Source organism: Hippocampus bargibanti, linkage group LG17 (assembly GCF_051943395.1).
Source record: "Hippocampus bargibanti isolate YZ-2025 linkage group LG17, ASM5194339v1, whole genome shotgun sequence".
NCBI lineage: Eukaryota > Metazoa > Chordata > Actinopteri > Syngnathiformes > Syngnathidae > Hippocampus > Hippocampus bargibanti.
In genome coordinates, this window is record NC_142750.1 from 5,471,607 (window position 1) to 5,497,693 (window position 26,087).

At 40.0% G+C, this 26,087-nt stretch overlaps 1 protein-coding gene across 1 annotated transcript; it reads right to left on the reverse strand.

Annotated features, from left to right (window-relative positions):
- Positions 1-146: 146 nt before the first annotated feature.
- rnd2 (Rho family GTPase 2) lies at positions 147-25,771 on the reverse strand. Its single transcript, XM_089019393.1, has 5 exons — positions 25,456-25,771; positions 24,098-24,185; positions 7,288-7,397; positions 6,233-6,367; positions 147-1,656 (listed from the first exon to the last, which is right to left on the reverse strand). Exons 1-5 carry the CDS (start codon positions 25,555-25,557, stop codon positions 1,387-1,389), a joined length of 705 nt encoding a protein of 234 aa, XP_088875519.1. The 5' UTR covers positions 25,558-25,771; the 3' UTR covers positions 147-1,386.
- Between the last annotated feature and the right edge of the window lie 316 nt (positions 25,772-26,087).

Sequence of the window (26,087 nt, forward strand, 5' to 3'; positions counted from 1 at the left end):
ACTGCAGGAGTACATGCCCACTTTTTACAACAGAATAGGAAGGCCCGTTTAATTTCCAGCGATTAGTCTGTGCCTTTTAAGCGTTAGCATGAATGACATCATCGGCATGTGCGGCGCACGCTAATAAAATAAACAGCAGCCAGCAATGAAATTGGCCATCTGCAGTCAAGCTGGCACTTTATTTTCCCAACTTGAAGAGTCGGCATAAAATAACATAAATCACAACGGCGGTGTTGCAAACATAAGCAAATGGATTTGGATTTTTTTTTTTTCTCAACAAAAGCACTTGTGGTCGCGACGCGTGCGCACGGCTAAGAAACTAACCACCCACTCGCCGCATGGCTCCAATCCTTGTTTTTTTTGCCATCTTTTGTCCTTTTGACTCATCACACTTACACGATGGTAGCGTCCTCGTGCATGGCGTGTCCTTTAAAGGACAACCGACACCATTTTTTTGTTTCCTAACTGACATCAGAAAAACGTTTGATAGCATCTAAAATACCCAAAACACGCAGGCTGATATTTTTAGTCAAATGCAAAACACCAATAAAAATGAGTTGAAGTGTCCCAAAACTACTTCAAAATGACCTCAGAGATAATCATACGATTATGATTATGATGATGAGATGTCGAGTTTTAGAAGACATCTAGTTCGGGACATCACGCCAGGACGTCTTGCCTTGCTCTAGAATCAAAACAATGGCTTCGGTTTCGGAGAAGATTCTTTCTTGTTACTCATCCAGTTATGAATACGATTCAAATGGTTCTGAAGAGGAAAGCATAAATGTTTGCAATCGATTAAAGAAGTCCTTCCGTCTCATTTTGAGGCGTCTGGACTCGAATGTAGCATCCCACAAAGCGACACACAGAATTTGTGTCAACTAGTATCAAATAGTAGTCTTGGTGCAACACACAATGATTCACCATCGCGTTATTTATGTGTTTTCCTTCTAACTTCGCCATCAACACGGATCAACACGATGTTTTCAGACCCAACAAAGTACCCAAAATGCATTGTGTGTCGCTTTCTCGATCAGGGGCGTTCCTTCAGTGACGTCACGTCAGGCATCGTCATCAACTCGAAAACATGACTTCCTGAATATTCAGCGTGAGTCTTAAAGCGTAAAATATAGCTATATGCGTTGGGATCTTTGTAAAATACGCTCAGTAGAAGTCATTTGAAGCCATTTTACAAATTATGAACACAACTTGTCCAGAGGTGTCGGTTGTCTTTTAAGGCCTTATTCTTACACATGAAATGACACCGAAAAAGAAGCTGATTCCCCACAGCGCAACTTCATTTTTCATCTCCTGCAGTGCAACACAAAAAAATAAATAAACATAAAGAGGCTTCCTCTGGTATATATTTCTGTACACGTCTCTTTTCTACATGAGCACGCAGCTCTTGGCTCGGTCCTTCCTCAAGACGGGCGTTTGGTCCGCGGGCTCATTCCGGCCCGGTAGCGGCGGGAGGGCCAGCTGGGATGTGCGCTTGAGCACCCGGCGGGAGGCGCAGCGCTTGAGGGGCGCTTTGTGGGGCCGGCGCACCGACGCAAGGGTGGTGACGTGGAATACGTCCCGCACGCTGTTCTCCGACATTTTGGACGTGCACTCGGCGTAGGCCGCGGCGCCCATCTGTCGGGCAATGGTGCTGCCCTGCGTTGGGAACAAAAAAGGCAAGGTGGAAGTGTTTTTGTTTTTGGGGAACAAAAGCCATGCCAATAATGTCAAAAAGTAAAACTTTTTAAAGCTGATTTTACATTTTTTCAATTTTTTTTAAACACCAACATCAATGTTTTTTTGGAAAATGTAATCACAACGTCTTGACTTAGTGTTATTATATTATATTATATTATATTATATTATATTATATTATATTATATTATATTATATTATATTTATTATATTATGAGACCAAAGTGTAACTCTGTGGCAAAAAGTCAGATCAGATTTTTTCTTTTATTTTGAAGGAAGGCAGAAATAATTAATCCAATGTAAACAGAAAACATTCCCGTGATGTTGAAAGAAAATGTCTGTTTTTGAGGAAAAACAGCAGTTCTATTAAAAAAAGAATCAAAACTATGGTTACTCTCGTTTGAAATTTTTAATGAACAAAATAACTAGGAAAATCATTAAAAAAAAATTGCATTCTAAATATTCTGAAAAATGTTCAGTTGCAATTACAGAAAAAAATACATACATATATATACATATATACATACATATATATATACATACATACATATATACATACACACACACATATATACACACACACACACACACACATACATATATATATATATATATATATATATATATATATATATATATATACACATTCGACATAGAAAATTGGTTACTCTCATTTGAAATATATATATATATATATATATATATATACATATGTAAGTGCCCCCCCCCCCCCCCCTGCCCGTCTCAGCACGATAGGGTACAGAGCTTTCAGCTGCTCTGCCCCCAAACTCTGGAACCCAGTTCCTCCCATCATTCGTGTTACTCTTGTCAAGAAGTAAAAATGGATACCAAAAAAAGTTTGAATGTTATCAACCAAAATTTTTAGAGGAAAAAAAAGTTGGGTAATACATATTTGTATTTCATTTTTTAAAATCCCAATCTGCTCCTTTTGATTGTTCAAAAGAGGAATAAACCAAGCGATGACGATGATTCCCCTCCTTCCTGTTCGGCACGGTGACTGTTTATTGTCGAAAGGCCGCGTCGACTCAGACAACACGGCTGTCAGCTTTTGATTCGATTGGCGTGCCGGCTTTTTGTGCGGGCACCCAACCCGACAGAACGAGCTGATTGTCATTCGCGCCTCGGCCGAGCGGTTTATCGGGCCTTCCTCAAACCGACGCGGAGGTCGGAGAGTCCGGGCTCGCTCGTTTGTCAACGTCTGTTTTCTAACTGTCGGAACATGCAAATCCGCGCGGGTGTCCACGGTTGCCCGGTCAGCGAAAACAACAACCAAAGTGCCGAGCCAAGCGAAACGTCAACATTCTCACCTACGAATAAAGAAGCGCCCAAACCGATAAACATTTTAAGGCAAAAATTAGTGCATCCAAAAGATAGGCTGCCAAATGAAAAACAAAGTAATGTAGTATATTCAATACATTGTAAAAATGAAAATTGTAAAGAGCAATACATTGGGGAGACTCAACAAATTCTCAAAAGAATACTTTATCAACATCACAGGGATAATACTAGTGGGCCTCAATCTGCAGTACATATGCACCTAAAAGCTAGCAACCACTCATTTGACGACAATGACGTTAAAATCTTAACGAAAGAAAATAGATGGTTTGAAAGGGGAGTAAAACAAGTTATTTTCATAAAACAGCAAAACCCTTCACTAAATCGCCATGGTGGGGCGAGGTTTAATTTGGATCATTCATACAACAAACTTTTTAGACCACATAAGTCTTAGTTATGCTGATGAGGTGATACCAGGGCAAATGGGGCAATCAGGCCAGTCATAGACCCCATAATCAGGCAGGACAATAAAAGTAATCAGTCAGGACAATAGAAGTAATCAGTGTAGCCTCAGGGAATAGTCCTCTGCTCCCCGCAACCTGAGAGCAGGGACCTATCGTAGCAGAGGTCTGACGGTTGAAGAAACCTTGTCATCGAATAGCCCATTGACTTTTTCTACTATCCTCACATGACTCGCCGTTTTTGCAGTGAGGCATTCTGGGTCGTTAGCCAGTTGTGAGTCTCATGAGTGACTTTTAGGGGAATATTGTGTCCATCCTTGTTACCTGCTCATGGGTGACGGGGATGAGGCGCTGTTTGGAGAGTTCCCTCAAGGTGTTGACGTCTGTCCTCATGTCCAGTTTGCAGCCCACCAGCACCACTTTGGCATTGGGACAAAATTCCTGCGTCTCCCCCTGCCACTGCGGACATAATGAACAACACTGCGGATTATTTTCCTTTTTTTTTTTTCATTCCCCAAATTCTGTCCAACAATCAAGTGAGTGGACTTGCCCTCGGGGGGCAATCAAGTTGCATTCAGCACCCAAATGCCATGGTAGCAAAAAGGACAAAAAAAAAAATCAACTTACAGTGATACCTTGGCTTACGAACTTAATTGGTTCCCATAAAGTGTGTGTAAGGCGAAAAGTCTGTATTCCAAACATTAATTTCCCATAGGAAACCATTAAAATCAGAATAATCCGGTCCCGGGTCCCCATAAAACATAATTTTCAACTAAATAAAACTACACACACTATTATATTCTAACATTAAATTCAGGCGAGTGTAGGGTTAAAAAAAACCACATCAAATAAACATTTGACCTCTCCAGCCTCACCCCTAAGGTCAAAGGCTTTGATTGTTGCTCCGCGTCAGCCTTCCTCGTCAACGCAAGTCAAAAGTCTAATTTGGGACAGCGTTTGTTGTAACAGGTTTGGAACGATGAGATTAACAGGGCGACGGCTCCGGGGTCAGAGGTCATGGCAACCCCCTTCGCCTTTCATGCGGAAACACTTGCGCTTGTTGACAGGCTCCACTGGGGCCTGTCAACATATTTCAGGGTGTCCTGGGTTATATCTACAAAAGTCTGTAGGGGGGTGGCTGGACACTCCAAAGCCAACCAGTAGCTTACTAAACATACGCGGGATGTAAATAGATGCACTACGTTCAACAACTTGTGGCTGTCATCTTTAATATGGAGTGTAAAGGCTCATTTGCATATCATATGCAAACACCCCTGACCTTCAGTTCTGCAGAGGATTATATATATATATATATATACACATTCGACATAGAAAATTGGTTACTCTCATTTGAAATATATATATATATATATATATATATACACAGTGTAAGTGCCCCCCCCCCCCTGCCCGTCTCAGCACGATAGGGTACAGAGCTTTCAGCTGCTCTGCCCCCAAACTCTGGAACCCAGTTCCTCCCATCATTCGTGTTACTCTTGTCAAGAAGTAAAAATGGATACCAAAAAAAGTTTGAATGTTATCAACCAAAATTTTTAGAGGAAAAAAAAGTTGGGTAATACATATTTGTATTTCATTTTTTAAAATCCCAATCTGCTCCTTTTGATTGTTCAAAAGAGGAATAAACCAAGCGATGACGATGATTCCCCTCCTTCCTGTTCGGCACGGTGACTGTTTATTGTCGAAAGGCCGCGTCGACTCAGACAACACGGCTGTCAGCTTTTGATTCGATTGGCGTGCCGGCTTTTTGTGCGGGCACCCAACCCGACAGAACGAGCTGATTGTCATTCGCGCCTCGGCCGAGCGGTTTATCGGGCCTTCCTCAAACCGACGCGGAGGTCGGAGAGTCCGGGCTCGCTCGTTTGTCAACGTCTGTTTTCTAACTGTCGGAACATGCAAATCCGCGCGGGTGTCCACGGTTGCCCGGTCAGCGAAAACAACAACCAAAGTGCCGAGCCAAGCGAAACGTCAACATTCTCACCTACGAATAAAGAAGCGCCCAAACCGATAAACATTTTAAGGCAAAAATTAGTGCATCCAAAAGATAGGCTGCCAAATGAAAAACAAAGTAATGTAGTATATTCAATACATTGTAAAAATGAAAATTGTAAAGAGCAATACATTGGGGAGACTCAACAAATTCTCAAAAGAATACTTTATCAACATCACAGGGATAATACTAGTGGGCCTCAATCTGCAGTACATATGCACCTAAAAGCTAGCAACCACTCATTTGACGACAATGACGTTAAAATCTTAACGAAAGAAAATAGATGGTTTGAAAGGGGAGTAAAACAAGTTATTTTCATAAAACAGCAAAACCCTTCACTAAATCGCCATGGTGGGGTGAGGTTTACTTTGGATCATTCATACAACAAACTTCTTCATAAACAAACCACATAGGCTTAGTTATGCTGATGAGGTGATACCAGGGCAAATGGGGCAATCAGGCCAGCCATAGACCCCATAATCAGGCAGGACAATAAAAGTAATCAGTCAGGACAATAGAAGAAATCAGTCAGGACAATAGAAGTAATCAGTGTAGCCTCAGGGAATAGTTCTCTGCTCCCCGCAACCTGAGATCAGGGACCTATCGTAGCAGAGGTCTGACGGTTGAAGAAACCTTGTCATCGAATAGCCCATTGACTTTTTCTACTATCCTCACATGACTCGCCGTTTTTGCAGTGAGGCATTCTGGGTCGTTACCCAGTTGTGAGTCTCATGAGTGACTTTTAGGGGAATATTGTGTCCGTCCTTGTTACCTGCTCATGGGTGACGGGGATGAGGCGCTGTTTGGAGAGTTCCCTCAAGGTGTTGACGTCTGTCCTCATGTCCAGTTTGCAGCCCACCAGCACCACTTTGGCATTGGGACAAAATTCCTGCGTCTCCCCCTGCCACTGCGGACATAATGAACAACACTGCGGATTATTTTACTTTTTTTTTCATTCCCCAAATTCTGTCCAACAATCAAGTGAGTGGACTTGCCCTCGGGGGGCAATCAAGTTGCATTCAGCACCCAAATGCCATGGTAGCAAAAAGGACCAAAAAAAATCAACTTACAGTGATACCTTGGCTTACGAACTTAATTGGTTCCCATAAAGTGCGTGTAAGGCGAAAAGTGTGTATTACAAACATTAATTTCCCATAGGAAACCATTAAAATCAGAATAATCCGTTCCCGGGTCCCCATAAAACATAATTTTCAACTAAATAAAACTACACACACTATTATATTCTAACATTAAATTCAGGCGAGTGTAGGGTTAAAAAAAAACACATCAAATAAACATTTGACCTCTCCAGCCTCACCCCTAAGGTCAAAGGCTTTGATTGTTGCTCCGCGTCAGCCTTCCTCGTCAACGCAAGTCAAAAGTCTAATTTGGGACAGCGTTTGTTGTAACAGGTTTGGAACGATGAGATTAACAGGGCGACGGCTCCGGGGTCAGAGGTCATGGCAACCCCCTTCGCCTTTCATGCGGAAACACTTGCGCTTGTTGACAGGCTCCACTGGGGCCTGTCAACATATTTCAGGGTGTCCTGGGTTATATCTACAAAAGTCTGGAGGGGGGTGGCTGGACACTCCAAAGCCAACCAGTAGCTTACTAAACATACGCGGGATGTAAATAGATGCACTACGTTCAACAACTTGTGGCTGTCATCTTTAATATGGAGTGTAAAGGCTCATTTGCATATCATATGCAAACACCCCTGACCTTCAGTTCTGCAGAGGATTGAAGGTCAAGTGAATATTTTTAATAATTGGTTACTACGCGACCAAGCCACATGTGTGGCGATTTGATCCGAAACAAGCCACTGACCTTTTTAATGACGCTGTCCAGTGTCTCGGGGCGGCTGATGTCAAAGCAGATCAGGACGGCATCGGAGTCGGGGTATGCCAGTGGTCTCACATTGTCGTAATAAGAGGAGCCTGAGGATACACACGCACACGCACACACACACACACACACACGCACACACACACACACACACACACACGCACACACGCGCACACACACACACACACACACACACACACACACAGAGTCACATATGGTGAGAATCGGGTCAGTACCGGCAGCAAAAAATAAACACGTTTGTGTTCATCACAAGATGTCTGCATTATTTGCGTTCTCTGGTTGGTTGTCAGAGTAAACTAGACAACTTCGTCTCGAGCAATTGATGATAATTTATATAGTTATACATTTTACGTTGCTCAAAAGGCTAACTGGGGAGATAGTGAAATAGATAGCTGGTGAGCTAGCTGGATAGATGGCGAGCTAGCTAGCGAGATAGATAGATGACGAGCTAGCTGGCTACATATCTGGTAAGCTAGCTATATAGCTGTCAAGATAGCTAGGTAGATTCTGATTCTGATAGCTGTCAAGTTAGCTAGCTAGATAGCTGTCAAGCCATCTAGATAGATAGCTGTCAAGTTAGCTAGCTAGATAGCTGTCAAGCTAGATGGATAGATGGCGAGTTGCATTGCTAGACAGCTGTTGAGCTTACTAGCTACATAGTTGGTAAGCTAGCTAGCTATATAGCTGTCAAGATAGCTAGGTAGATTCTGATAGCCGTCAAGTTAGCTAGCTAGATAGCGGTCAAGCTAGATAGCTGTCAAGCCATCTAGATAGACAGCTGTCAGGTTAGCTAGCTAGATAGCTGTCAAGCTAGATGGATAGATGGCGAGTTGCATTGCTGCTAGACAGCTGTTGAGCTTACTAGCTACTAGTTGGTAAGCTAGCTAGCTATATAGCTGTCAAGTTAGCTAGCTATATTGCTGGCGAGCTAGATAGATAGATATATGGCGAGCTAGCTAGCTAGATAGATAGATGACAAGCTAGATAGCTACATAGTTGGTAAGCTAGTTAGCTAGATAGACAGATAGCTGTCAAGTTAGTTAGCTCGATTGCTGGCGAGCTAGCTAGCTAGCTAGATAGTTGGTAAGCTAGCTCGCTATATAGGTAGATAGCTGTCAAGTTAGCTAGCTAGATAGTTGTTAAGCTAGATAGATAGATGTGAAGCTAGCAAGCTACATAGTTGGTAAGCTAGCTAGCTAGATCATTTTTTGGCGAACTAGCTTGTGGCCAAAGGAAGGATAAGGGGCCCATCTGTTTCGGGAATGGAAACAGATATTTAGGCACATAATTCTTGATACTTAAACTCAAGGTTACCTGAATCATAAAAAATATAGCACATAATGCTTAGAAGTGGAAAACACAAAACCAAGTTGTTCTGTTTTGTGTTGTCGGCATAGCTAGCCAGCTAGCTACATGCTATAAGGGTAGAAATGGTCTAAGTCATTGTAATTAAGTAGCTGCCAATTTCACACACCTCCATTTCTTTCTCAGGGTTTGGTCCAGTGTGAGGGTGGTCTTCTATTATCAAATTAAGAATGTGGAGTGTTTCTCAAAGTGAAGCCGTGGTGGCGCAAGGGCCGCCCGGCTTTTGTTCCTCATCTGGAAAGCAGCGGCACAAAGGCCAAGCTGAAAAGATCGAAGCCTTTAGAGCCGTTACTCAAACCGTCTCGGAATTTTTGCTCTCGCAAGTGTGGTGCTCCCCCCAACTCCGAAAGCGCTGGCCATCCACATGCATACTTTTTGAACAGCGACGGTGTCAATACCGCATGCGTCACTCCTGCTCGTCAACTATTCAACTTGTTAAAGCGCAACTCGGTCAAAGGTGCACAAAGGCGAGCGCAGCCTGTTTTTAGCATCCCTGTGTTCTCTTTTGTCATCGACAGAATAACACGACAACAATGGAGCGAGCATGCGGCAACGTTATTCAAAGCGGCGAATTACCAGGGGGTGACCCGCTATCACTCCCCGCTGAGAACAATGCCGCAAACAGCCCGGAACGCACTCGCAGGCGCGTCAAACATGGATGCTTTTCAGCCTCGGGGCCGAGTGGAGATGTTGAATCTGTTGTGCAAAGTCATTTCGGAAAATGTTTGGTTTTCAGCGAGCAATTAAACCTTTCGAGCACTAACATTTACAATGTGAGAAGCATCAGAATCATGTTCATTGGCCAAGTATGTAGAACGCACAAGGAATTTGTCTCTGGTAGAATATACTGAACTAGTATCATCATCAAAAATACATGGAGGACACTAATAAAGGCTAATGTAATGTAATGTAATCCAATCAAATTCCTCAATGTAATTGGTTCCTTGTCTGTATCGGTAGCTGGAAAAGGTGGTGGGCAGGGTGTGGAGGGTCCGGTAGGATTTTTCTGCGCTCTTGTTGTGATTCTTACAGTGTGTAAGTCCTCAAATGTCCACTGTGGTAATCAATGTCTCCGAAAGGGTTAAAAATAAATATTTAGATTAAAAACTATAACACTACCTGGGAAGCATCTAATCACCATGATACGGCAGAGCATTAGGGCAAGGTTGAAATATATTTTTTTTAGAGATGAGGTATTATTCTGAGAAAAAAAAGGCGCAAATTTGCGAGTTTCAGACTTGCAAATTTGCTCAATTTATAGTCACAAATTTGCTAGATTTAAAGTCACAAATTTGCTAGATTCAGACTTGCATATTTCCTAGATTTAAAGTCACAAATTTGCTTGATTTAAAGTCACAAATTTGCTAGATTTAAAGTCACAAATTTGCTAGATACAAACTCAAAAATTTGCTAGCTTGAAAGTCACAAATTAGCTAGGTTCAAACTCGCAAATTTGTGAGATTTAAAGTCACAAATTTGCGAGATTTAAAGTCATAAATTTTCTAGATTCAGACTCGCAAATTTGCTAGATTTAAAGTCACAAATTGGCTTGATTTAAAGACACAAATTTGCTACATTCAAACTCGCAAATTTGCGAGATTTAAAGTCACAAATTTGCGAGATTTAAAGTCACAAATTTGCTAGATTTAAAGTCACAAATTTGCTAGATACAAACTCAAAAATTTGCTAGCTTGAAAGTCACAAATTAGCTAGGTTCAAACTCGCAAATTTGTGAGATTTAAAGTCACAAATTTGCGAGATTTAAAGTCACAAATTTGCTAGATACAAACTCGAAAATTTGCTAGCTTGAAAGACACAAATTAGCTAGATTCAAACTCGCAAATTTGCGAGATTTAAAGTCACAAATTTGCTAGATTTAAAGTCACAAATGTGTTAGATTTAAACGTTTAAAAAAACTTTTGGAGTTTGATATACATCATTCGGTCGCAAATTTGCGAGTTTGAATCTACAAATTTGTGACTTTATATCTAGTAAATTTGTGACTTTTTTTTCTCTGAATAATACCTCAACCAAAAAAAATATATTTCAACCTGGCCCTAATGCTCTTCTGTACCATGAACATTCGGTGGGATGCACTGAATTGGTATGGTGCCTTTCCAATGAGTTATGGGGACCTGGGAATGGATTATTCCAATTTTAATGGTTTCCTATGGGAAATTAATTTTTGGGATACACACTTTTCGCCTTACACACTCTGTCTGGGAACCAATTAAGTTCGTAAACCAAGGTATCACTGTATAATATAATTTGTCGGACCCCAAAAGTGATTGTGTGGAACACAGCTTGATTTCAATGTTTGTTTCCATTCAGGACGGCCAGTCAAGGACATTGAAAAAGGTGTGCAAGTGATGACGGACGCAAACGGGGAATTAGGCAAAATCATGCAAATGAAGCGGTCGGCACGTTAGAAAGCATTAAACGTTGAAATTAAGAGCTGCATAACGAGGCCGTCGGGATGGATGCATCAACCGCAAACATCAAAATGATTGGCAGGTCACGGTCACGATGGGCCTTTCATGACTGCAAGAAAATCAACGTACGCTATTTCCCCCCAATGGGTGACCATGGGGAGCCGCCTCAGCACTTTTGGCAAAGTCAAACACAAAGTCCACAGAGAGAGGAATAAATAAACAAATAAACAAACTAATAAATAAATAAATAAATAAATAAATACTAAAACAATAACAGAATAAATTAACAACAGAATAAAATTATAAAATACTAAAAAATAAAATAAAAAATATAAAATAAAATAATAAAATAAAACAATAACATAATAATCAATCAATCAATCAATTAATCAATCAACTCATAAAAAAATAATTAATTCATAAAGAATAAAATCATAAAATAATGAAATCATAAACTCATAAAATTAAAAAAGATCATAAAAACCATAAAAATAAAACAATCATAAAATCGGAAAATCAGAAAATCATAAAATCATAAAAATCGTAAAATTCATAAAATGTTAAAAATAAAAAAGATAATAAAAACCATAAAAAAACCTAAAAACATAAAATCGTAAAATCATAAAGAACATAAAAAAAATCATAAAATCATAAACTCATAAAACCACAAAATCATGAAATTATAAAATCATAAATACATTCCATTTCCCACTGACCAAAAGTTTTTTTCTCAAGAAATGCAAATGCAATCTGAGTTTTTTTCCGCTTTTCTAGTAGGTTGACAATATTTCAATATTTTCCTTGTTGTCCGTCACTCATAACTTCTATACGTATTTCAGAAAATCCAATATGACGCCACACAAGGAATTGTTTTTGGAAGACGCGTGTTTTCTACAAGTATAAAGTAAAAAAAATGTGTAATTAGACGTGTTAGCAGCTGAATTGTAGCATCTGATTCATCACTAGTGTTGGCGTTTTCTACAAAGTGCGCAAGTGTGTATTGTGTCTTTTCAATACAATCAATAAAAGTGCCTTTGAAAGGGAATTGAGGGGAGCGGGAGCGAGGCAATCATGCACAAAAGAAAAAACAAAACAAAACCGCTTATCACCTCACAGCAGCCAGTTGACACACGATTAAAAAAAACACAAGAAAAACGGCAATAGGGGTCACGCTGAGATCGCCGCGTTCAGACAGATCAAATAAAGAACCACCGGCACTCTGCCCTTCTTGACGGAAAAAAGGTTAAGTGAATCTGGAGGAACAGGGTGTAAAAAAAAAATACATCAGGTCAAACGGGAACAAGACAAGGACAGACACACAAGTGCATAGTGGAGGGTGGGGTGCTTTGGCCTGAGTGGGTGTTGGCTTTTACTCTGGGGTAAATATTTTTCTATGCACCAGTTTTGATATACAGTAAAGTCTCGTTATATCGATATTCAAGGGAGTCCGAAAAAATATCGATATAACCGGGACTATCGATATATCCGACCCTGTTTGCATGTAATTTTCTCCGTGCGTGCATAGAAATAGTATCGATATAACCGACTATCGATATATCCGATATCGATATAACGTTATGGGGACCTGGGAATGGATTATTCCAATTTTAATGGTTTCCTATGGGAAATTAATTTTTGGGATACACACTTTTCGCCTTACACACTCTGTCTGGGAACCAATTAAGTTCGTAAACCAAGGTATCACTGTATAATATAATTTGTCGGACCCCAAAAGTGATTGTGTGGAACACAGCTTGATTTCAATGTTTGTTTCCATTCAGGACGGCCAGTCAAGGACATTGAAAAAGGTGTGCAAGTGATGACGGACGCAAACGGGGAATTAGGCAAAATCATGCAAATGAAGCGGTCGGCACGTTAGAAAGCATTAAACGTTGAAATTAAGAGCTGCATAACGAGGCCGTCGGGATGGATGCATCAACCGCAAACATCAAAATGATTGGCAGGTCACGGTCACGATGGGCCTTTCATGACTGCAAGAAAATCAACGTACGCTATTTCCCCCCAATGGGTGACCATGGGGAGCCGCCTCAGCACTTTTGGCAAAGTCAAACACAAAGTCCACAGAGAGAGGAATAAATAAACAAATAAACAAACTAATAAATAAATAAATAAATAAATAAATACTAAAACAATAACAGAATAAATTAACAACAGAATAAAATTATAAAATACTAAAAAATAAAATAAAAAATATAAAATAAAATAATAAAATAAAACAATAACATAATAATCAATCAATCAATCAATTAATCAATCAACTCATAAAAAAATAATTAATTCATAAAGAATAAAATCATAAAATAATGAAATCATAAACTCATAAAATTAAAAAAGATCATAAAAACCATAAAAATAAAACAATCATAAAATCGGAAAATCAGAAAATCATAAAATCATAAAAATCGTAAAATTCATAAAATGTTAAAAATAAAAAAGATAATAAAAACCATAAAAAAACCTAAAAACATAAAATCGTAAAATCATAAAGAACATAAAAAAAATCATAAAATCATAAACTCATAAAACCACAAAATCATGAAATTATAAAATCATAAATACATTCCATTTCCCACTGACCAAAAGTTTTTTTCTCAAGAAATGCAAATGCAATCTGAGTTTTTTTCCGCTTTTCTAGTAGGTTGACAATATTTCAATATTTTCCTTGTTGTCCGTCACTCATAACTTCCATATATATTTCAGAAAATCCAATATGACGCCACACAAGAAATTGTTTTTGGAAGACGCGTGTTTTCTACAAGTAAAAAGTAAAAAGAATGTGTAATTAGACGTGTTAGCAGCTGAATTGTAGCATCTGATTCATCACTAGTGTTGGCGTGTTCTACAAAGTGCGCAAGTGTGTATTGTGTCTTTTCAATACAATCAATAAAAGTGCCTTTGAAAGGGAGTTGAGGGGAGCGGGAGCGAGGCAATCATGCACAAAAGAAAAAACAAAACAAAACCGCTTATCACCTCACAGCAGCCAGTTGACACACGATTAAAAAAAACACAAGAAAAACGGCAATAGGGGTCACGCTGAGATCGCCGCGTTCAGACAGATCAAATAAAGAACCACCGGCACTCTGCCCTTCTTGACGGAAAAAAGGTTAAGTGAATCTGGAGGAACAGGGTGTAAAAAAAAAATACATCAGGTCAAACGGGAACAAGACAAGGACAGACACACAAGTGCATAGTGGAGGGTTGGGGTGCTTTGGCCTGAGTGGGTGTTGGCTTTTACTCTGGGGTAAATATTTTTCTATGCACCAGTTTTGATATACAGTAAAGTCTCGTTATATCGATATTCAAGGGAGTCCGAAAAAATATCGATATAACCGGGACTATCGATATATCCGACCCTGTTTGCATGTAATTTTCTCCGTGCGTGCATAGAAATAGTATCGATATAACCGGGACTATCGATATATCCGATATCGATATAACGAGACTTTACTGTAGTCAAACAAAAACCATGCATCCATCCTCTTTAGCAAGGGTCCGCAGTCCGATTTGGTGATTTGTTTCTGACCGGACCATGAAGGTCATCAATCTTCGAAATTTGAAAACTCATTTGTGTGCTAAATATGTTGCTACATCGTTAACGTTCATGCAATTATTACTAGCATGTCAATGACATTTTGCATGAAGAGAAAATGACTTTTTCCAGAAGCTTTGTTGCCCTAAAATATATTTGGATTGGATGTACCATGATACCTCGGCTTACGAACGCTTCAGCTCACGAACTTTGAAAGTGGAAAAAAAAACCAAAAAAAACCAAAAGTGAAATGGTGAGAAAATGGATAGAAAACACAGAGAAATTTGGACTCGTTTCAACTTGATTGATAGTTCAACGGCATCTAGTGTAGACTGCAAGGTTAAAATTCCCCATAAATCAGCCTCCACAAATAACCCGCACAAGCCATCTGTACAATTTGAAGAGATCATACAAGCAAGGGAACCAGCTATTAATGACGTTTCTAGTGTGTCTGCCTGCATCTGTTGCTGTTGCAATATCACAACTTCTAAGATGTACAACCCAGAGATCCTTGAGACACTTTATGCAAAAAGTTATCCATTCCATCAAGCCATCAACGACCATCACAAAGGTAAATAAAACGACTTTATTATATAGTACAGTTTATGTCTTTTAATAACAATATCATAGTACATTTATTATACATAAGATAAGGTATATTGTGTGTACTTTTAAAGACTTATTTGGTTGAAAAATTATGTTTTATGGGGACCTGGGAACGGATGATGTTCATTTTAATAGTTTCCTATGGGAAATTAATGTTTCGAATACAGACTTCTCGCCTTACACACACTTCCTGGGAACCAATTAAGTTTGTAAGCCAACGTATCACTGTACCTTTATTCGTCTCACAGTGGAGAAATTTACATTCCACAGCAGCAAAGTTATGAAAGGAAGAGGAAAGGAAAGAAAGAAGTAGAAAAACAAAATACAGGAGCTGCTGGAAATGCAGCCACTCTCGCTGCGCCATCGTGAAGTGAAAAAAGAAATAAATATATATTATATATATAATATATTGTGTGTAGTTCTAAGGCTTATTTAGTTGAAAATTTTGTTTTATGGGGACCTGGGAACGGATTATTCTCATTTTAATGGTTTCTTATGGGGAATTAAAGTTTGGAATACACACTTTTCGCCTTACACAGACTTTCTAGGAACCAATTAAATTCGTAAGCCAAGGTATCACTGTACCTTTATTCGTTTCACAGTGGAGAAATTTACATTCCACAGCAGCAAAGTTATGAAAGGAAGAGGAAAGGAAAGGAAAGAAGTAGAAAAACAAAATACAGGAGCTGCTGGAAATGCAGCAACTCTCACTGCGCCAGGGGAAAAAAAATCCAGACTCAATGATAGTAGAAATGGATGTGTTCAAATACATGATATGCGCTATTTAATAAGAAATGCACAGTTTGGGGCAACCACAAGGCACCCCACTGGGCATCCTTCAATTGTTGGTGTTTTTCAACTAAACTGTCCAGTTCCCATAGCAACTTCAATTAAACTGCTGAACTCAAGCAAAAGTGTTGAACTTAATTTCAAAGCCGACTTGAAAACTGACCTGTGTTGACAACATTTCGACTCCGAAAACAAGAAAAGCAATGGCTGAGCAACTTGTCGAAGTTTTCAAGCGCTCACTCTTTTTGTTATCAATGAAATAGTCACTTTTTCCACACAAAAAAACAACGGAATTTCGCCTAAAGCAGGGGTGTCAAAGTCATTTTTTGCCACGGGCCACATTGTAGTTATGGTTTTCTCTCGAGGGCCGTTATGAATTTGGGGAAGCCATTAGAATGTTTAAATCCCTTCAAATATTACATATAGAGCACACAGCAAATTAATGAATAACTTGTTTTCAAATCTGAAGTCAACAATAATGACTTTTATTGTGTTTGACATCCAAAAATATGACATTTTGGCTCAGATTTTAGCAATCATCATGGAATTTAACAAGTTTGATTTGCTTTCGCGGGCCAAAAAAAATGATGTGGCGGGCCGGATTTGGCCCGCGGGCCTTGACTTTGACACCTGTGGCCTAAAGGATTTCTGATATGTCGGTGCTCATATGGCAAGCAAACAGCCTCATTAGGCCGTCGAGACGCCATGCAAAACAAAAGCACTTTTGATATGCTCTGAAATGTCGACAAATACATGCAAAACATCCAGAATGAGGCGCTTAAAAGCGTAACCCGAGAAAACACAGACGCTCCTCTCACCACAGCTGTTTCTCCTCCCTGAGGTTTCACCTTTGGTGCCGGGGCGGCTGAGTATCGTAGCAACCCGGGCAGATGGGGAAATAGGATGGAGGGGGTGTTTTGCTTTGAGGGGGAAGCGAAGACTGTTAGAGGCTAATAACTCCAGCGCATGAATGATTAGTGGCCATTAAATAAAGGCGCAGAAGAATAAAGGGGAGTGGCAAGGAGACTTTTTATTGTTAGAGGTACACCGAAATAGAAATAAACAATGCGAAACAGCGCTAAGAGGACGCTAGGGGGACTACACGTATTGAGTATATTTGGAAACTCGTATTACGTTGGTCACCGATCACAGGCCTGATGCTGCTCAGATGAAAGAGTAAAAATAAACAAACAAAAACGTCTGGTTTATTTATGAAGAGAGGGTGAAAAATATTTGAGTTAGCATGTGGTGATGCTAGTTGCATAATGCTGATAAGCTAGCACAAGCTGCTCAGATGAAAGAGTAAAAAAAAATCTGGTTTATTGATGAAGAGAGGGTGAAAAATATTTGAGTTAACATGCCGTGATGCTAATTGGATAACCCTGGTAGCTCAAGCTAGCAAAATGAGTTAAAAATATAAAGGACACTCGGGGGACTACGACTATCGAGTATATTCGGAAACCTGTATTACATTGGTCACTAATCACCGGCCTAAAGCTGCTTAGTTGAAAGAGTAAGTAAAATAAAATAAAATACAATAAAATTCTGATTGATTAATGAAGAGAGGATGAAAAATATTAGAGTTAGCATGCGCTGATGCTAGTTGCATAATGCTGATAAGCTAGCACAAGCTGCTCAAATGAAAGAGTAAAAAAACAACAACAAAAAAACAAAAAAAAACGGGTTCATTTATGAAGAAAGGGTGAAAAATATTTCTGTTAGCTTGTCATGATGCTAATGGCATAGTGCTGATAAGCTAGCAGAAGCTAGCAAAACGAGTTAGAAACATAAAGGGCGATTGGGGGACTACAGGTATCGAGTATATTTGAGAACTTGTATTACGTTGGTCACCAATCACCGACCAAAAGCTGCCGAGATGAAGGAGTAAAAACAAAAAAAACCAAAAAAAATTCTGGTTTATTGCTGAAGAGAGGGCGAAAAAGATTTGAGTTAGCATGCGGCGATGCTAGTTGCATAATGCTGATAAGATAGCACAAGCTGCTCAGATGAAAGAGTAAAAGCAAAAAAATAAAAAATAAAAAAAGCGCCAATTCTAGACAACGGTGTTGCCGCCTACAGCAATTTTACTGGATCTATTAAGCATGTTATTTATTTATTTACAATTTTTTTTTGAAGCGAGTGATCTCCGGCAAGAAAGGCTTAGCATGGCAGGAAATGATTACGCCGCATCACACACAGACACCCACAGACCTCCCGTGATTCAATCATTGTTTCTGCAAATCTCAAAGCCACAGGCGATGCAGAAATATGTCCGCGAGCATAATCACTTTGATTCTGGAATAAGTGCCTAAATTGGGGCCATATAGTATTACCCCCCTGCACCCCCCCCAAAATAAATACAATAAATAAATAATAAATAAATAAATATTCAGTCCCTTGCCGATCTCAGCAATCAACAATTTGGAGTGAAAATATTACACAAACGTCTGTCTGTCTTGATAGCTAGCAATCCAGTTAGCTGGGTAAATAGATTGCTAGCTAGCTAGGTTAGCAAGGTTACTATTATAATACAGATAGATTGCTAGCTGGCTAGCTTACTATTATAATACAGACAGACAGACAGACAGATTTCTACTTAGGTTACTATTATAATTCAGACAGACAGACAGACAGACAGACAGACAGACAGACAGACAGACAGACAGACAGACAGACAGACAGACAGACAGACAGACAGACAGACAGACAGACAGATTTCTAGACTAGACAGACAGACAGACAGATTTCTAGATAGATAGATAGATAGATAGATAGATAGATAGATAGATAGATAGATAGATAGATAGATAGATAGATAGATAGATAGATAGATAGATAGATAGATAGATAGATAGATAGATAGATAGATAGATAGATTGTGAGGCTGCTAGCTAGCTACCAACCTAGCTAGCAACCTATGTATGTATCTTTTTCATCGTTACCATCAGAACCAAAGTCCAAAGAAACATAACAGGCCAAAATAAGGATTCCCGCACCGCACCTGAGTCCATTTTAAAGACCTCACGATAAACAGGAATGAAATGACACATTATCATCGTGTTCCACCTGGACAACCGAATCATTTCATCATTTTCTGTTTCTTTAATCAAAATGCTTTTAAAAGTCTCCGGGCGCTCCCGCGGGTTGCGTTCTTACACGCATCTCAAAGACTTCCGAGCGTGGCGCTTATCCACAGGAGCTAAAAAGGTTGGCAGACAAATTGGGCTTCCGTGTGAACCTCTTCAAGTGAAATGACGCAGTCAGGAGCCCCTGCGCTGATTGACAGACGCTTTGAAGCCTTGGACCCGATTCAATGTGAAAGTTTTACCTTCAATTAGCCGCTTCAAAAGCACTTGGACAGGCGGAAAAATGAGCGAGTGGGCAGTAAAGCTGAGCAACGGCGGGAGCAGATAGCTCGGAATTCTCGTTACGCCGGCGAGGGGAGACTGATAAGAAAAGGCCAGAGGCCAGAGGAAGTTTGAAAATGGATGCGGCGCAGGAATACGATCATTACTCTCCTCTAGCGCAACTGGGAGGCAACTCCGTTTTGGCTCCCCTGATGGATTCCTTTGCGCGGGGCCATCGGCTAGCGTTATTCCACGTCACGGTACCTACAAGTGAGAGCGAGGCAACAGGGCCAAATCGCCAGGAAATCATCGCCGTTTGATGGATATGACAACGGTGCCATTTCAGTGAACTCAAAGCGACTCCAAAAAATGGCAGTTTTCTTCCTTTTTCCCTTGAACGATTTGCTGCCATGGGCAACAAATGTCCACGGAGCAAGTGACTCCGGGCGACGCAAACAGTTTTAAAGGACAACCGACACCATTTTTTTGTCTCCGAAGTAACATCAGAAAAACGTTTTAAAGCATCTAAAATACGCAAAACACGCAGGTTGATATTTTTAGTCAAATGCAAAACACCAATAAAAATGAGTTAAAGTGTCCCAAAACTACTTCAAAATGACCTCGGAGATGCCGAGTTTCAGAAGGTCCCGCCCCCTTTTTCGTGACATCACGCCATGACGTCTTGACTTGCTCTAGAATCAAAACTATGGCTTCAGATTCGGAGAAGATGCTTTCTTGTTACTCATCGAGTTATGAATATGATTCAAATACAGTAAAGTCTCGTTATATCGATATGCAACGGAGTCCGAAAAAATATCGATATAACCGGGACTATCGATATATCCGACCCTGTTTGCATGTAATTTTCTCCTTGCGTGCATAGAAATAGTATCGATATAACCGGGACTATCGATATATCCGATATCGATATAACGAGACTTTACTGTAGTTCTGAAGAGGAAAGCATAAATGTTTGCAATCGATTAAAGAAGTCCTCCCGTATCAATTTGAGCCGTCAGGACTCCAATGTAGCATTTTTATTGGTGTTTTGCATTTGACTATAAATATCAGCCTGCGTGTTTTGGGTATTTTAGATGCTATAAAACGTTTTTCTGATGTCAGTTCGGAAACAAAAAAATGATGTCGATTGTCCTTTACCAAAAATGTATAATAATATATAATAATTCACCCACCTTGTCTTGAAAGGGCAATTTGCTCCTTACAACAAAAACGAATGACACACGACAGAGGAAGTTCTGGACTCCTGATATGAAAAAAAAAAAAAACATTTAAAGATGAGGCGAGCGTGAGCGATAAACCCGACATTTTCCCAGGCTAGCGCGACTATATCGAGAAGAGAGACAGAGTGCAATCATGCCTCGGGCTGGTTACAACCTCCCAGACTGACTGACTAGCAACACAAACGCCTCCTCCTCCCTCCCGAGCATCGAGTGTAAGCAGCAGTAATGACCCTCAGGGAAGTTCTCGCTGAGACACATTGACATTTTGGACCATTTGACCGCGAGGGTTACTTAAAAAATCAATTAGGATGCGAATATACACCGGAAGACCTCGTCAGGGTAAATGGCAAGACAGTCGTGTGGCGCACAGGCAAACATTTCAATTCTCTGCGGTCCCTTTTTGTAATTGGAATCATTTTCCAGATGGTCTCAACGCACAAAAGAGAGACAAAGTAGCAGTCGGGGTTTTTCCGGAAGCGATAACGGGCTTCTTTGACGTCTGTTCAATGCACCGCAAAATAACATAACAGCAACACAAATGTATATTATGTTTACTGTTGTCAAGACGGACTTTAAGAAAAAAAATGGACGACATTAAGAAAGGTTGAACATCTCTGAATATTTCAGAAAATAGAAAATAAGATTGCAATTGTATGAGGTTATTATTGATCCTTCCCGATCTATGAATTGATTCAGATATAGCACTACTGAAGGCCCAGGGGTGATATACACAGCCTGCCACTGATGATTTTCATACAAAGGGAATAGTAGGACAACATTATACAGTGATCCCCTGCTACTTCGCGGTTCACTTATCGCGGTTTTAGTGTATCGCGGATTTTTTTCAGGAATTTCTTTTCCACATATCGCAGATGGTTCTGGTACCCATTAACCGCGATAAACGGGGGATTACTGTACATCCAAACATTCCATCCAGTGAAGCCGTATAGTATACCGTATATTCTACACGATTTTAAAAGACATTTCTCTAATATTTCAACACTCCTCCTCCAGTTGAGCTTGGTCAATCCCAAACTCTAGACAAAGTCCACACAGAGGCACCGCGATAACGTTGGCAAATCAATTCCATAAACACCTCAAAATGCCCCCACTCTCATCCGAGAAGAGGAATTAATGAGATCCAACCAATCGATGGCCGATGACAGAAGCGCTTTAATGACATGCGATCACCAGAGAGCGAGAGAGATGAAGGCCCAGACGATCGGTAAGGCTTTGAGATCGCAAACAAGGGACGCCAACCTGTGATTAAGGATTCGATATTCTTCAAAGGTTTGGGGATCTATATCAAAGCAAGTAGCCTATTGAATTTTCAAGCACGGAAAAAAAATACATACACTTAGTAGCAAACCAAAACGGTTCCAGGAAGAAAAAAACACACACACACACTCATGTCAACTTTCCTCAAAGTCACATTTAGACATCTGATCAACCTCGCAGGGGGAAGTGGAGCTCCATTATAGAAAGAACTCGATTGATTTTTCAAGGTAGCTAATGTACAAGTTTGCTCAGTTTATCCGGTTTAATGCCAGAGTGATACAACTTGAGTAAGAGACAAGCTTTGTATGCCGAAGAGGAGTCACGTTTAGCCTGGGTTGTTAGTGGAAATTAGGATAGGTGGATTTTTTTTTCCACAAAATCAAAAAAATCTGTCAAACATTGATTATTATTATGACTGAAGTTATAAAATGAATTTTAAATGAAAATATTTTGAGATCATAGCTTGTGGTATGTTTATAGTTAAAACTATGAATTGAAAATGTACATTTTTTACGTACATTACAATTGAAATTTACATTTCACATGAGCAAAAACGAAATACAGGAGCAGCTGTAAAGGCAGCAACTCATGCGGTGCCATCTTGAAGTCAAAAACAAAACAATATGGAACTATCAGTCTACAAAATATAAGAGGTGCCCGTTTTTCGAGATAAGGATCGTGCTGAAACCATCTTACAAATAGTAAGGGGGTTTAGCTCACGAAAAAGGCTGCAAATAATGTACAGTTCAAGTCACAACGCTCAATTATTGACAACATTTTTGACCCCCCCTACCCACTCGACAACAAGTAAGCAAAGCCGTTATTGTACTCTAGTTAGCTTTCACAATGTGTTCCCATGTCAAGTAATTTCACGCCACCTCTTATTAATCTGGTGAAGTTCAGTCCCTAATGTTCACATACTACGTTAGCATGCTAATCGAAGTTCAGTGCTATGCTATCCTAGCGAGTGCTAGCACTTACCTATATAAGTGGGACTTATGTTGTAGTTATAGTACTGTAGTTACTTTTGAGATCTAGTAGTCTTCTTCAACTGGTGAAGTTGAGTCTCTACTGTTCACATGCTACGTTAGCATGCTAATCGAAGTTCAGTGCTATGCTGTCTTAGTGACAGCTAGGACTTATATCCAGAAGTGGGACTTATGTTGTGGATCTAGTACTGTAGTTACTTTTGAAATCTTGTAGTCTTCTTCAACTGGTGAAGTTCAGTCCCTACATGCTACGTTAGCATGCTAATTGAAGTTCAGTGCTATGTTGTCTTCGCGAGAGCTAGGATTTATCTCCATAAGTGGGACTTATGTTGTGGTCATAGTACTGTAGTTACTTTTGTAATCTAGTAGTCAGTAAAGTAACACACACACTCAGGGGGGCTAGCTCACATAGGCGACATGTTTAAGGTCGCAAAAAAAAAAAAGATTAAAAACCACTGGCGGCAAAGGTGGTTCGGGGTTATAAAGACGCACGGAAGCACAACATTCCCACGGCGTCATTTGCTACCATGATAAGGAGAACCCCCGAAGTTAAGTTACGGCCCCTGGGGGACGCATTGCCACTGAGTGGCAGGCAGATTTACTGTCAGGGGAAGAAGACTTACTCTCCGGGGCTAATGCTAAAACAACAACATTCTTTCCCGGGCTGACCACGAGGCACAGTCGAAAGATCTAAAGATAGTTTGGAGTTGGGAATGTTGACAGTAGACGATCCCCTTCTGTCCGGGTCTCGGATTCTGATGATTTGAAGTGTCATAAAGTAGCGGAAAGCTTCCGATTTGAAGGTTTTTCAGGATACATGCTGTCACTCCAACATGACTTCTTTTTTGAGATGTGGGCTAATATTTCCCAACAGTCCATTTTCAGTGGACACATGACCAAGAAACACAGAAAAATCACAAATTTGGCACGGACATCAGCACGAGTTATCCACCTATGCTTCGAGCGCCAACTTTTCCCAGCCTGACCTTGGTAGCCAGAGCATGGGAAGACGTGTGAGTGGTCGTCACGGGAGGAAAAAACAAACAGAGAGAAAGCAGGCTGGCGCTCGGGCAAAGACAGTAATCATCGAATCATTCGTTTGGGTCTCAAAACTAGAAGTCAAACAGAAGATGTTTTTTAGGGGGGGGGGTGGACACGAATGAAAGCGACTCACCTGATGTGTCCCACATGTTGAGCTCAATGCGGTGCTTTTCGATCTCAAAGCTTGCCGTGTAATTCTCGAACACGGTGGGTACGTATGTCTGAAAACAACAATCCCACCCCCAACAAAAAACATATTGGTCCATTTGCATATTTTTGATCAATATCAGTGAAGACATACTCAACTGAGTTTTATTTGGAAAATCAATTCATTTGCCTAATATGAATATTTCAATTGTTGCCAGTTATTGTGCTTTTCTATGGCTTAACTCATTCACTGCTATTCACAAATGTATTCAGGAATTGAAAATATGACGTAGAACGCCATTCCTGAATTTGTTCGGGCTTTGTTTTTTCATGCTTGGGTGCCGATAAAGCGCTGGCCATGGCTTCTGGCAATGTTTTTCCCCTTCCACAAAGGGGCATTATTTCTCATGTTTCCACGTTAGTGCTTTGTTCCAGCTTCAGCTATTGTTAACTCACTATATAAACCATGTATGTATTGCATTGTATTTGGACAGCCACCCTCATTTCAAGCTCATATAACTCCAGACACATATAATTTAGGAATTAACTCCTTTTTCTCTGATGAATTAAGAGAGTCTAATTTCTAACGCTGTATTGAATGTTTATGTAGTCCTAAAACTCAATATTCTGTGGGTCCTGGAATTCAAATGACAATGACAAAAACCCTGGTACTGGAATAGACACATTTTTGCACATCGTCTGGCAGTGAATGAGTTAATAATGATAATAATACATTTTTTTATAAGCGCATTTCAAAAATATGACACAAATGGATGAAGCATTTAATTATTGGCGTTTTCGTTTTTATTATGTTTGTTAAGTCATTATAAGTGCCTTGCACATTGGGTGCGAGAGGACAGTAATTTCATCTGTGCTGTATGTCATGCATATTAGCATATTTGACAATAAAGATGACTTTGATTATCATTATTATATGTTGTAGTTTTCTACGTTGACTTAACTTTTCAATGAAACAATTTGAAAAAAAGATGATTAAGGCACTAAAAGTTTAGAATTAGAAACTAATTGGAGTGTTGTGTTTTCGACAATTTTAAAAATGCAATACTTTCTTAATACAAAGTATTTATTGCAGTAAAATTAAATCACAGGAATGATTTTCATTGAAGTGTTTGGCATTGCTGGTATCATCAATGAATAATATGAATGAATTCATCATGAAATCTACATACAAAGCTCCAATTAAAAAGGTCCCTGGATCGGAAACGTTTTAAGAGCAGCGATACTTCACTGTTAAATTCCAATTTAACGAGAGTCCATATAAAATGGAATTATTTGATTTAAAAAAATGTAAAGCATAATGTGAAAAGCAGTCTTAGTCCTTACCTCCGGGAAGCAGTCTTTGGCGAAAACGTGTAGCAGCGCCGTCTTGCCACACTGCGCGTCGCCCACGACCACAATCTTACAGCGGCTGCCCTGACTCTCCATGCCGGTCAGAGGTGCAATCGATGTTCGCCAACATCCGTGAACACGAAACAAACCGACAAACTGCGAAGACTTGTGCCGGGGGTAGGGGGGGGGCTCTCCGTAGCTCCAGCACAGCCTTCCCGGGCGTGCAGCTCCTCCTATGCGGTTGACAGACTGGCTGAGTGCCGCAAGTGCTGCCAGGTGACCGAACTGAGCCAACAGTCGGACAAGCGAGCAGGTAGGAGGCGGGGTGGTGGGTGGGGGGTACACCGCGAAAATGCGCATGCGCAATCACGGCCAGATCTTTGGGTGGCCACGCCCACCTGGCTGCATAACAGGAAGTTGGGTTCGAATATTAATTTTGTCTTTTTCATCCTCCATTGATGAAAAACGTGACATTCTTTTTTTTTATTACTAAACATATTTTCAAATCATTCTCTCTATATGTATACATATACAGTATATTCATAATTATAATTATCAACATGTCAAACATTGTCCCCCCCATGATTCGAACACATGACAAAAACATCCGGTTCGAATTACATTTG